This window comes from Thamnophis elegans, chromosome 5, assembly GCF_009769535.1.
Source record: "Thamnophis elegans isolate rThaEle1 chromosome 5, rThaEle1.pri, whole genome shotgun sequence".
NCBI lineage: Eukaryota > Metazoa > Chordata > Lepidosauria > Squamata > Colubridae > Thamnophis > Thamnophis elegans.
The window spans coordinates 26,385,656-26,399,654 of NC_045545.1; the positions used below are offsets into that span (position 1 = coordinate 26,385,656).

The window sequence follows — 13,999 nt, forward strand, 5'->3', positions numbered from 1 at the left end:
TTCTGTCAGCTATATTACATGTTCTTTGTAGAAAGAGAATACCAGAAATACCAATCCTCAAAATCTAAACTTAACCACTCGTGTTTCATGAAATGTATGAAATTAAACCTCAGGCCAATTAACTGCCACAACATCTGCGACCAGAATTTAACATCGTTTGACATTTTGAAAACCTGCTTTTTATTATTGTGAAATAAGGCTGCATAGGAGTAGAAAATTTTCCCCTATTTCTATCAACTTTCTCTTCTGCTGTAAAGTATTTTTCCTCCTCTATAATTAGTTGTATTGTGCAAATCCTCATGGAATACAATGACTAGCATCTGCATCCTGTTCCTCTAGTGTATTGATAAGAAAAGGACCAGCAGAGAAAAACATTAGGCTTCCAGCTAAATATTGATTTTATACTGAGTCCATAATTCATATCAGTCACACTTATACCATTATGAATTACCACTGTTATTGTTATATAGACTGCAATTTATGTGATTAGCATTGTCATGTTGATAATATTAAGATAATTCTAGAAGGAATATTATTTTTTAAATTACTTTTTTATTGGAGTTACATTCTACCCTTTCTCCAGACAGACAACTGGGGTATGTTCTTTCATTTTACTGACATTAGAAGTTTTGGAAGACTGGGCTGAAAAAGAATGACTAATGCAAATTCACCAGATAAGTTTCCATGGTTTAATGTGCTTGGGTTCTCTCTAGTGTTTATCCATCATCTTAATCATTAAAACATCTGTCTTTTTTATGTGGGTTGGGCTGGAGCTTTAAAGTCTTTGCTTGACAAATTATGTGCCATCAGGTCAGTGTCACCTTTTAGCAACCATGTAGATTTTCTTCATGGTGAGCCTGGTTCTTCATGTTTTCCAATGGTGTACCGACAGCTTTCTAACTGAGTTTATCCAGTTAATCTCTAAAGATAAACAATACTGGAGAAGTCTCCTGCGAGTCCCTTGGATTGCAAGGCGATCAAACCGGTCAGTCTTAGAGGAGATCAACCCTGACTGCTCTTTAGAAGGCCAGATCATGAAGATGCAACTCAAATACTTTGGCCACTTAATGAGAAGGAAGGACTCACTGGAGAAGAGCCTAATGCTGGGAACAATTGAGGGCAAAAAAAGAATGGGACAACAGAGAATGAGGTGGTTGGATGGAGTCACCGAAGCAGTAGGCGTGAGCTTGAATGGACCCCAGAGGATGGTAGACGACAGAAAGGCCCAGAGGAATGTTGTTCATGGGGTCATGATGGGTCAGACAAGACTTCACAACTAACAACAGTCAAAACTGACTTTGATACTCAGCTTCCACTGATGTGCAACAAAGAGCCAATACAAAATTTCAAATGTTACAGTCATTTCAAAATTTGTATCTTTCTTATATTTGTTAGTTTGTATGATTAAGAATTGGAGGAGATCCAACATATATCTGAAGTTCAGGAAGGAAAAAATAGTAAACTGTAGAGCAGCCTTACTTGATAGTTTGATTATACCATCTTATAAATAATCTGGACCCCATCCTTTAGTCAAAAGAAGCAATAAATATGTGCTTGAATTTTATCACGTCATCAGTGTTGTAGAGGATTGGAAGTTTTGTCTCTTATTCACTTTCTGCTATTAAATTACAGTGCTGAAAACTTCTGCTTTTGTCACAGAGCAATTTGTGGCTGTTCTGGGTGTTGCAAAATGGAGGAATTTCAATTGGCTACCACCTCTTCGTATACCTTATAGGTATGTCTTTACTGAATTAAGAATTTATGTTATATATTCTGTTTTAATAGAGGTCAATACACAAATGGCTTGGTTAATAAATGGTGACTTATTTTTGTAAAGTTATATGGCTCAGTAAGCTGTTTAGTGTTCTTTGATGAAATTCCATCAGAATAAATGATCATTATCATTCACCAAATACTTTTCATGCCAACAAACAATGTAAGTTGTTTGATACTCTATGTTTCTTGATTTGTTTTAGCAACTAGAAACCCTAAAGTCAGTTGCTATGTAGTTGTGGTTTCTTGATGTTATATGCCGTTTTGGTCATGTTTGCTTTTGTAGATTGCAGAGATGGACCATTGGTCTTACCTGAAGGGTCGTTTTCAGGGCGCTGCAAAGGAGAGTCCAAGCAAGGGTTAAATACAACCAAACTGCCCAGAACTGAATTGAAACATTAAGCCACGCCTCTGGTGCTGATTATCTTCAGATTTTTTCAATGAAGACATGGAACCGTTGTGCGCTGAGAAGTCCAACAATGGAATCCAATAATCACAACAATAAACAAGTCCAACCGGAACAACCAAACTTAACTTGATAACAGCGGAGCTAGACCCCCGGGTGGGGTGGACTCTCCTTCGCAGCGCCGTGAAAATGACCCTTCAGGTAAGACCAATGGTCCTTTTCCAGAGCGCTGCTCAGGAGTCTCCAAGCAAAGGACATACCCAAGCTAAATGTCACTAGGGCAGAAGCAGTAGCAGTCAGGGTCTCTCCGCTGGAATGAATGCCCTGCAGCACACGCCTCCCAAAGGCCCCTTCCGCTGAAGCAAACTTGTCTAGCTTATAATTCCGCACAAACAGAGACAAAGAAGTCCAGGTGGCCGCTCTGCAAATTTCCTCAATCGGAGCCGAGTCGCCCAGGCTGCCGTGATGGCAGCGCTCCTAGTAGAATGTGCCATGATGCGACTGGGCACCGGTTTGGACTGCAGGACATGAGCGAGGGCAATGCAGGCCCTAAGCCACCCACCAATGGTAGACGAAGACACCTTCCTGCCCTGAGATGACGGCTGGAAGGAAACAAATAGTGACTCAGAACGACGAAAACAGGCAGTACGCTTGATGTATCTGTGGAGCGTCCTGCGTACATCCAGCTTGTGCCAGCATTTCTCACGGGGATGTCTGGGATGCGGACAGAACTCAGGGAGGATGACCTCCTGAGCTCGGTGGAACCAGAAATTAATCTTAGGGATGAATGATGGATCCAGTCTTAGGATCACTCTGTCTTGTTGAATCAGGCACAAGTCCTCACAGACAGACAAGGCAGCCAACTCAGAAATACGCCTAGCAGAAGTAATGGCAATGAGAAAGGCAGTTTTAAACGTCAAATGCTTCATGCTGGCTGTCCGGAGGGGCTCAAATGGAGACTCGACAAGGGCACGCAAGATCCCAACTGCCGGAGGACTCAGGTTAGCAGCTCCCCAGAGAAAACTGAAAAACTGCGGATGGTGGGATGATGGCCGAGGGAAGACAGACCGTCAGGAGCCAGGATGGTGGAAAGCGCCACCACCTGATGGTGGAGAGTGTTAGGCGCCAAGCCCTTGTCAAGGCCGTCTTGCAGGAAGTCCAGAATGATAGGAACCGAAGCTGAGGGAGCCGAAACGCCATGAGTAGAACACCAGCGGACGGAACTTTCTAAAGCCTTTTAAAACTGCCGCCAAGTCTAGGAAGAGCCCTGAGGAGCCGCACCGCACCACACGTTGTCCTCCAGAAGGCACGGACAGCAGCCACAGAAACCACAGTGGGGATTGCAGCAGTGCTGGTGTCGGCACTCCGACCCGCGCGCTTCCCCAACAGCTGCCTGTGTCCCTGATAATGCTGGGTAGCAAGGAGTACGCCGGGGGGACAAGGGGTGAGAGAGAAACCAAATTACTGGGAGAATCCAATCCGTTCTTAAATTAAGCTCAATGCAGAGTCCAAGCAATATGGTTAGAATTGAAGACAAACTCTAAGCGCGTCCACTGGGCTAGCTGAATTGAAAAAAAACCTGAAGATAATCAGCACCAGAGGCGTGGCTTAAAGTTTCAATTCAGTTCTGGGCAGTTTGGCTGTATTTAACCCTTGCTTGGACTCTCCTTGGAAAATGCAACTTGACTGAAATGACACAGAAGTATCTGTAATACATGAATTAGTAATCTTGAGGTTTAAAGGAAACAGAGTCTGTACATCTTACACTTAAGATAGGCCATTTGGAAAAGTTGGGGAACAATTTTCAGAAGAAAAAATGACAGGAAATAGCCAAAAAGTCTGTAGAAATTCTATCATCCAGGTCATGGTTATCCCAAAGGTGCTTTTTAAAGAGACAAATGGACTTTCTTGTTTTTTCTTTGAAGATGTTTCACTTCTCATCCAAGAAGCTTCTTCAGCTCTGACAAAATAGTGGGGAATGTATCCTTCCATTCCCCACTATCTAGTGGTAATAGTACCTGGTAATACTAGTTGCAGTTTCCAGAATGCAAATAAACTTATTTGTTTTTTTATTCAACAGTGTTATCAAAATAAATTGTAGTTTGGTTAGATTGGATTTGGATTGGATGAGATTAGGATAGGTGAGTTGAGAATAGGTTTTCACATGGAAAAATATGACTGTGTGTGGGAACTGTGATAGAATACTAAAGTAAAAGAATGGGCAGCATTAGTTCAGATTTAGAAGCACATTTAAATTTTATCAAATGCAAGAGTTATGCTAGATTTCTATTGTTAGGAATTTTTAAATTTGAGATGTTTCAAAAAATGTGCCCCCTTGTGGTCCGTATTTAAGTACCAGTATGTACAGATTTATTTGTTGGTTTGTTTGTTTGTTATTAATTTTGCACCATGCCTTTTTTCTTATATATGCATTCAGAGCAGTTTTATAATATTTCAGCCACTTAAGAAAAATCAGTACAAACAACATTAAAATCAGTAACGTCAATAACAAAAATTTGATAAAAGAAATAAATTTCTGCCATTTGATCATTTCCTAGATACTGGGAGTATGAGAGCTAAGTGCACCTCTCTGGAAAGAACATTTTATAGCTTGGAAGTCACAGACATAATGGCCTCTCCTATACTGAGATGCTGGACATGAGGGTGTCTTCAGGAGGGACTCTTCTGCTAATCTAACTATCGTAACCGGGCAGGTTTCTAACAAGAAATAGTTCGACCAGAAGTCATTTTAAAAATAAATGATCAACTAATTAAGCAACCAAACAAGTTCATCTGCACTAGTTTGAGATTCTTTGTTTATAAAAATAAGCCAAATGTTGTACATAGTTTCTAATTTGGATATATATATATATATATATAACTGTTTATGTTCGTTCCAATCAGAATACGTATTTTACTGCATATCATGGACACAATACAGAAATCACATCAGGCAAAAATGGAAAGGAGACAAGCTGTATATTATCCATCAAAGAGCAGTTCTAAAGTTAGTATTCATACCTCAATACACAATTTTGGAGAGAAGTACAAGTAATTCTGGATTTACAGTCATTCATTTAGTGCCCAAACTTAGAAAGGCACTGAAAAAAGTAATCAATGACTGTTTTTTACGCTTACACCATTGCAGCATCCGGAAGGCCACATGATCACAGTTTAGACACTTGGCAATTGGCATGTATTTATGAGGATTTATGAGGATTGCAGCTTCTCGGGGTCAAAAGTCACCTTTTGTGACTTTCTGACAAGCAACTCAACGGGGAAGCCAGATTTACTTAACAAATATGTTACTAACTTAATAACTGAAGTGATTCACTTAACAACTGTGGCAAGAAAGGTCATAAAACGGGGCAAAACTTACTTAACAAGTGTTTCAGTAATGAAAAGTTTGGGCTTAATTGTGATCATAAGTCGAGGACTACCTGTAACAACTTAATGACATTATTTTTGAGAGGAAAACTGATGCAACTAAAAGAGTAATGTATCTTACAATTTTTCATCTATCACATCCTAGTAGAGAGAGAGCTCTTAGAGCCTACATAACCAGTTTTATGTATACTAACTAAAAGTCCCTTTGATGCCAACAATAGTATATGGTCTACACATATGCACATCTTCAAGGTCATATGCATATGCCTCCAGACACAGCTCTAATAAATGAACGACCTGAGTCCAAGATTATAATGCACTCTTGTTTTGCCAATCTGCTAATTCAATATATGTAGTTTAATGGCAGGATCAAGTATCTTCTTTTTAGTCAAATTGAACACTGGTCTCTTATTTCGTCGGTTAACAGCTGTCAAATGCCATGTTAATAAAACATGATGCTGCTTTTTGGAGGCTCTACGCAATGAAACTATGTTACTGCTGTTATTCAGTAATCAACCAGACCTACCCAATTTCTTATGAGGGAGCAGAATTTTAAAAGAGAAAGGGAAATCTTATTTGTAAGGATAGCAGTTAAAAGTGCTTTCCATGAAAGGCAATTACAGAACAGCTTCTTGATGCTGTGATGAACTATTTACTATTTAAAGACATGCCTGAAACTTGCATAATGGACAACTGCTTTTGTTACCATGCATCATTCTTCTGAGAATAGTCCATCAAATAAAATAATATCCAGCTGACATCTATAAAATCAAATTTTAAAAAGGGATTAACAAAGTACATTACACTTATATGCTAAGTTTATTTTTAGATCATGGAAAATATGCTATGCTATTCAGCAACTCTCAATGTAGTTAAATCATGTTGTACAGCTTGGTAGTCATTGTGTTTTTACAAATATAGCTGTCAGAATCTCCAACTCTTGAACTGCAGATTGCCTGTGTTATTTCAACAGTTCCAAATAAGGGACCATAAGAAATCAGGGATTATATCTCAGTGTGATATGCTTGTAGAAAAATACATATAAAGTTCTCATTCTTTGAAACAAACCAGGATATTAACTAATGGATGATGGAGAAACACCACAAATGTCAAATTATTTATTAATATTTATTAATACATTCAGAATTTATACTTGCACAGAGCGACCTACGTTTTATACTTCCTTTTTTATTCTACTTTTATATCTACTTTTTTATTCTCATGAGCTATTACGAACAAGGAGAAGAAAATTTCCAAAGTTACTTAGGAATGAGGATGTTGACTCTATTCCCTTCAGTTCAAGTCCGGCTCTACCAATTTTACAGTCTCAGCTGTGATTTATTTATGTATTTGCTTGTTTAAATTATTAACATATTGCTTTTCATTTATACATAGATGAAGGTTATTGTAGTGGTATAAAAGAAAAGAAATCCACAAAATGTGGCCTCTGAGTGTGTGGCATAAATAAGGAGCAATTAATCAGCTACTCAACCAGGCATTTGGGAAAATATTATATTATATTAAATATGTTATATGCTAATAGGAAAAAACTTACAGGAAAAAGACAGGAACACTTTTTTTCATTTGAAAGCTAAACCATTTAAATATTACAAATGGAAATATTGCATGTATAAAATAATTATTATTATCCTACACAAAGAGCCTTGGAGTGCTACTTATTGCTGTACTATGTGCAGTTCCTCAGTGCCCTAGGAAAATAACAGGATAAGCAATATCAAAATTACTGCCTTTTGTGAACCAAAACCAGGAATCATTTAAAGAAATGCAGCTGGGCAATAGTGACCATCCGTTGCATTTTTGAAGCAAATATTTTAATTATTTTTTTAAAAAACCAATACTGAAAGAGCAAAGATATAAAATAATATAAATACTGTATTTCAGCAACTCATAAAGTATTACAATATTCTTTTCTGAATTTTTTGTTTATATTTGTTTCTATACTAATTAAGATTTTTGCAACCAAAATAAAACCCTATATTAAAACATAACATTTTCCAAACATTTCTTAAATGCATATTTAGCAATATATAGATATTTATGGTAACTCAAATTCTAATATTCTAAAAATACAACTGCCTATCTCTATTATCTGCCATTGATGCTTCAATAGTAAGACTGTATACAAGACAAGGGGATACACTGGCTGTGTCAATATTGCATTTTTGGAAATTGGAAATTGGAAAGTTTATTTATAGGCCACCCTTTTCCCTGGGGGGACTCAGGGCGGCTTACAATTCATGGGGAGGGGAATACAAACAGTGAGACATAAAACAATACATAATTAAAAATAGAACACAACATTCATCATTCGGGTGGGGACAGATTACAATCTAACCCCAGGCCTGACGGGATAGCCAGATCTTAAGGGCTGTGCGGAAGGTCTGGAGGGTGGTGAGGGTACGGATCTCCACGGGGAGATCGTTCCAAAGGGTCGGAGCTACTACCGAGAAGGCTCTCCTCCGCGTAGTCGCCAGTCGACACTGACTGGCAGATGGGATTCGGAGGAGGCCTAATCTGTGTGATCTAATTGGTCGCGAGGAGGTGATTGGCAGGAGGCGGTCTCTCAAGTATTTTTGTACTGCAGAAAAGAGAGTTGAGAGACAATAATTTCCTTGAGACCATTAGCAACATTTTCAGATTACAGGTGACTATTTCATAATCTTGCAAGGTAGCAAGAATAACCATCTTTCTATGAGAGATTCAGATAATATATCTGGAATCTTCTTAAATTTATCTATACAACAATAGAATGGCCAGAGAGAAAATAAATTATTCAAAGTCATCCATCAAGCTTCAAGTTCAAAGGATACTTAGACTTGGATTAGGAAATCCAGGTTCAGCACTTTTAGTTATAACACTACACTAACTGTAAACTGTCTTACATTTTTGTAATCAGCTATGAGAATTTATACAAGAATCTGGTAAAACATTTAGCATTATTTTGCATTCTGAGAATCCAAGTAGTCATTTAGACATATCTCAGAGCTCTTTCCCTTTCTTGCTCTCTCTCTCTCTACCTATCCATTCATATCTGTGCCTGCCTGCCTGCCTGCCTACCTACCTACCTACCTATCATCTATCTATCTATCTATCTATCTATCTATCTATCTATCTATCTATCTATTAATCTAATCTAATCTATCATTTACCATTTATTTTGCTACCCATCTCATGGTTCAGTAGACTCTTTATTTATTCATCAGTTTATATTCTGCCTCAATCAACAAGTAATCATGAATTTTTAATAAAGATTATGTTAGAACTGGAACTTCCTGGGTTTCGCTACAAATTCTCAGAAAGAGTCCTTTCCTTGAATTATACAATTTCAGCATAAAATGTAAGAATATGTTTAATTTCTGACTCTTCAGAACTAGAAAAATACTTTACTGAAGATGTAACGTCAAATTGTTGCAATCATTATTATTTAAGTTAATAGGGCCAGATAGTGCAGTTGATGGGGGTTTGTCCTTTTTGGCCCATTTCTGTTGCTTCAGCCTGTTCCCTGCCCTTATATGTTTTTTAGACTTAGGTGACATTTTCCATCTAGGAGTTTAACTGGAATAAATATCATTTCTTCCATTTATGCACATAACAAACTTACAACACTGGTTGTATCAAGACTGGGCCAAAGTCATCTAGAGTGTTTGAGAGAGAAAAACGGATTTGAGCCTGCCCTATTCCAACCCAACATCTTAACCATTAAACAGACCAATTTTCCCACATAAGTGTCAAATTCTTGTGTCTTTCTGGGCCACTGTGTCCTTAAAAGAGCTTCTGGACAGTTCTATCCATAGGGATGCATGTGGTGATTTCTCTACGAGTACTCCCCCACCCCCATACATTTCATTAAAGCAGAGGAATTCTCAAATGAAAAACATATACAAACCAGCCACAAAGTGTACCTTTGGGAAACTCTTAAAACAAGATAGCATCAGAATTCAATCTAATCCTATGCATACCTATTTGAATTGTCATGATTTCAATAGAAATTGGCTTGTCTTATTTGTTTATGTACAATGAGATTATAGTTACAGAGTTTGTTTTAAAAACCCTGTACACTTCCTTGTTCAAAAACTGCTAAAGGAAAATGGCCAATCATGCAATATACACAAGAGGAAAAACATTTCCTTTTTGTCTTATATGCACATTATTCACACATACAATTTCAGCACTTTTGGGGGAGGCAGCAATTTTCTCACAATATCTAATTGTGAGTGGCTTCCTCTTGCTTTATTCATACACGTGCATGTGCACAAAATATATTAATTTTATATGATGGACTCAAATATCTTTTGAAATAACAGGAAACAACAGTTTTCAGTATTTGCCAAAACTATGTATTCAATAAAATTTCATTTTATATGTATGCTGCTTAGTGTACATTTAAAGTGACAATAAAGTTATTCTATCATCTGAAGTGGTGTAGTAATAGTGCAAGATTTAGTTTGCTGTGAATTATTTGTTCTTATTTCTAGTCAATGTTTCAATGCATATTCAGGAAAACAATCCTGATAAATAATACACTACAGTGCCATATGAGTGTTTTCAGACCTCACAGGTAATATACAAAGGCAAACATCTGGCAAATAACTCTTCTCTTTTTACAATTTCCAATCTAAATCCCATTTCACAGGAAAATTGTTGTGTAAAATTATATTTTAAAACAGCTACTAAGTAGCTCCAGTCAATGATGAAACTCTGCTTCAACCAGTGGCTGCAACAGGTGTTTGCCATGGGCCCCAGAGATTCAGCCACATCCTTTCCCTTTCCATCAGCTGTGCTCCAGATTTCTGTCTTCTCCCTACCATTAGCAGCAGGAAGACAAGGCTTTTAAAGAGGATTATTGAAAGAAATGTGGGTTCACTGCCTCCCCTTCTCAAGCAGTGATCTGGAAAGCAGTGATCCTAAAAAGTTTCTTTGGATGTGGAATCTTTTTCCTCCTCTTTCCAAGGGATTATTCTAAAAATGTGTTGATTTTACACTATTATTATCATCTGATTATTTGGGCTTTGAGAGGAAGCAGAGAGTACTTTGGGTCATATCAATAGTGGCTAGGGTTTTTTATACAGACAAAACATCATAGTTTGTTTTGCTGCTCTTAATTTTAAGTCTACTTAAAAAAACCTGATTAGTTCAAAGAAGGGAACATACTTAATACCCCCCCTGCCTCCATTTCCCCATGACAATCATCCTATAAGATGGGTTAGGTGAGACAGTTACAGGCTCAAAGTTTCCCAGCTTTTTCCCAAAGTTTTATCGGAGGCTTTAGGGTTAAAAAAATATATTATTATTTCTATGCAGTATGTTTAACATCCTGCCAGGCTAACTCTTTTATTGGTTCCCATTTCTGAGATAGTATTTTGAAATTGTTTTCCTATAAGTGTCAGCAGTGATAAAGCAGAAAACATAAAACTTTAAAGTGAAATTTAGATAGTTTTAATGTTCCAGTTTGTTTCATGAGCCTAAGCACCTGAGATCAGCAGGGAACTGTGTGCTTCCTCTTCAGAATGTGCAATATTGTCATTCTGTGTAGAACTAAAAATGAAGTTTTTTTCAAAGTCTTCTAAACCTAATTGACCAATTTTAGTAGCATTGGCATCTATATTTTACTAAATAATATTTAAACTATAGTGATCAACACATGAGGGAATATAGAACAATTTATTGTGAAATAAAATTTTAAAATTCAAATAAGATATTTTTATAATTATTTTACCAATATTAAAAAGTCAGGCAAAAAAAGCTAACTGAATTAGTGTTCACAATAAATGAAAGTCATTAGAAATATTTCTTATGTTGAACATATCTCCTCCTTTCCTTGCAGGAACTTGGGCATCTACGACTCTTCTATGAGGGACACTTGCCCCACTGACTAGCCGGGTTTAACAGGGATCAATGAACCGGTTCCGCTAACCTGGGAGAGTCTGAATGTCGTCTCTCCCCATAGAAAACTCTCCCTTTCCCGACTCAGTATGGAAAGTGCTGAAGGTTTCTTTTTCAATACTGGGACGATCTGGATCTATGAACTATCGGTCATAATTCCCAAACATCACAGTGGAAACTTGAGGGAATGGTCGTGCAATTGTAGTTCTGGGGGGACACCAAGTTGTTCCCCGAGATCTCCGTCGCGGTTCCCGCCACCCCTCCGACTCCCGGTGTGGGCCCCCCGCCTCTCCCGCACTGCCGGGGCTCCGCGCCTTGCTCTGCCCCGCCGCGGCTTCTGCTTTTTCTCCACCCACCTGGCTGCTGCTTTCGGCGGGCAGGTTCCTCAGCAGTATCTTGCGCCTGTTACTCAGTTCCCGCCTTGTGCTCTGCAGCCGGCGGGCGATCTCCTCCGGGGAGAGAGCGCGGGGCTCCCCACTCGCCCCCAGGTCGGGCTCCCCGGGGCCGCCGGACCCCGCCGATGCCGCCATCTTGACGGCCCAGAGGCGAACACGTTCTCCCTCCGCCAGGGCAGGGGAAGCCGGTGGGCGGGAGGGGAGCCAGGGCGGGCTGGTCGGAGCGGGAGGGGCAAGGAAAGCTCCGCAGCCGGCGGTGGTCAGCCGCAGCCGCCTGGGACACAAAGGAAGCGCGAGGAGGACTGGGCTCGCGCGCCCTCTCTGCCCGGGTTTTGAAGTTCCTGGGCGCGCTTTCGTTTCTAGCTCTTGCCCGGGAGGGATGCTTGAGGGGCGAAGGGATCCCGCGCGTCGGTCGCTGCGAAAAGGATGAAGCTCTTCCCGCCTCCCTTTAGAAATCCCGCTAGCCAGCTCTTGAGTTATCCGGGGACTTTGGATTCGTAGGCTAGGGAGGGGAAGGGCTGCTATCCTGTCGGCAGACCAATAAGCTTTACGCCTTTCTCTCTTTAAGAGCTGCGTGACAAGGCAATTGAGGGAAGTGGCCATTGAGATGGCCACGATAAGGGGAAAAACGTTGCTCTCGGAATGGCGTGGAGCGGCTAACGCCTTGAAGCGAAAGTGGGTTAATGTTTCACCACAACTAGGCTATATTATACAGAGTTATTCCTAAGTCTTTTTTCCCTAATGCCCTGCGAGACCTAAGAGAGCATCTGGAGTTTTTAAACACTTAAAAAAGGAAAGTGTTAAAAATGGAGAGCGAACTTCTTCACAAACTTATAAACTTTGACCTTCCCTCTCTTTTTGTTATTTAATTTGCGGGAGAGGGGGAAAATCAGGTTTCTGGGGAACCAAAAACAGATTTTAGCAAATTCTGTAAAAGCTCAGGGATAAATGTGTTCCTCTAAGCTCTTGGTAAAGAAATGTTTTATATTACCCTAACTGTGAAGCGATCCCTCTGCCTGCATTGTTAGGTTTTAATGTAATAACAAACGCACATGTTAGAACTTCTGGGTAATATCAGGTGACAGGTTGAATTAAAACTGACCTTCAACATCTCTCTCTTATTCATCATAACTAATGAAATCCTCTTGTATTTCATGAGCTGTCCTAGGAGAGGAAGATGGAAATAAACAGATCCTGGCAAACAGGCATTTTCAATGGTGGCCCAAAAGGCCTTACCACTTGCCTCTAGCCATGAGACAACTACAGGTAGTCCTTGACTTTCAATAGTTCGCTAAGTGACCATTTAAAGTTACATGAAAATAGTGACTTAGGACCATTTTTTACATTTACAACCCCAGGGTCATCTGATCAAACTACAGATGCTTGGCAACTGATTCATAGCTATGACGGTTGCAATGTCCCGGGGTCAAGTGATCATCTTTTGCAATCTTTTGATAAGCAGTCAATGGGGAAGCTACATTAATTTAACAACTATTACACTACCTTAAAAACTGCAATAATTTACTTAACAACTAGGGTCAGAAAGGTCATAAAATTGGGAAATATTGGACTTCCGGGATGACATCACTACAACACAACATGCAATCTTGGAGCTCCAGGATTGCTGTTGATATTTCTGTTGCTAGACAGTCCTTTTGGACCTAAACCGTCTTGAAGAGACGTGATAGAGATGAGTAAGTCCTGCTGATCTCAGGGGCATTGCAAAGCCCCTGATAGATCCAGGAGAAGCTTTTTTTCCCCAGCTACAAGAGAAGCAGCTGGAGCTGCATAAGGTTGGGACAGCCCCCCTGCAACGGAAGTAGAGCAGGAGAGTATATCGAAATTGGTGAGATAAATTTTATAATTAGAGAAGAGAACACCCAAAAGAATTAGAGTAAAAGGAGCCGAGGTGGCGCAGTGGTTAAATGCAGCACTGCAGGCTACTTCAGCTGACTGCAGTTCAGCAGTTCAGCTATTCAAATCTCACCGGCTCAGGGTTGACTCAGCCTTCCATCCTTCCCAGGTGGGTAAAATGAGGACCCGGATTGTTTGGGGCAATATGCTGACTCTGTAAACCGCTTAGAGAGGGCTGAAAGCCCTATGAAGCGGTATATAAGTCTAACTGCTATTGCTA

General features: G+C 39.6%; 1 protein-coding gene across 1 annotated transcript in view; it reads right to left on the reverse strand.

The window, feature by feature from the left end:
* RAVER2 (ribonucleoprotein, PTB binding 2) overlaps positions 1-12,375 on the reverse strand; it is a 59,564-nt gene extending 47,189 nt beyond the window's left edge. Inside the window, exon 1 of the mRNA XM_032218911.1 lies at positions 11,827-12,375. Within this exon, the coding sequence (XP_032074802.1) occupies positions 11,827-12,000 (174 nt within the window). The 5' untranslated portion in view covers positions 12,001-12,375. The remainder of the gene's footprint in view (positions 1-11,826) is intronic.
* Positions 12,376-13,999: the final 1,624 nt, after the last annotated feature.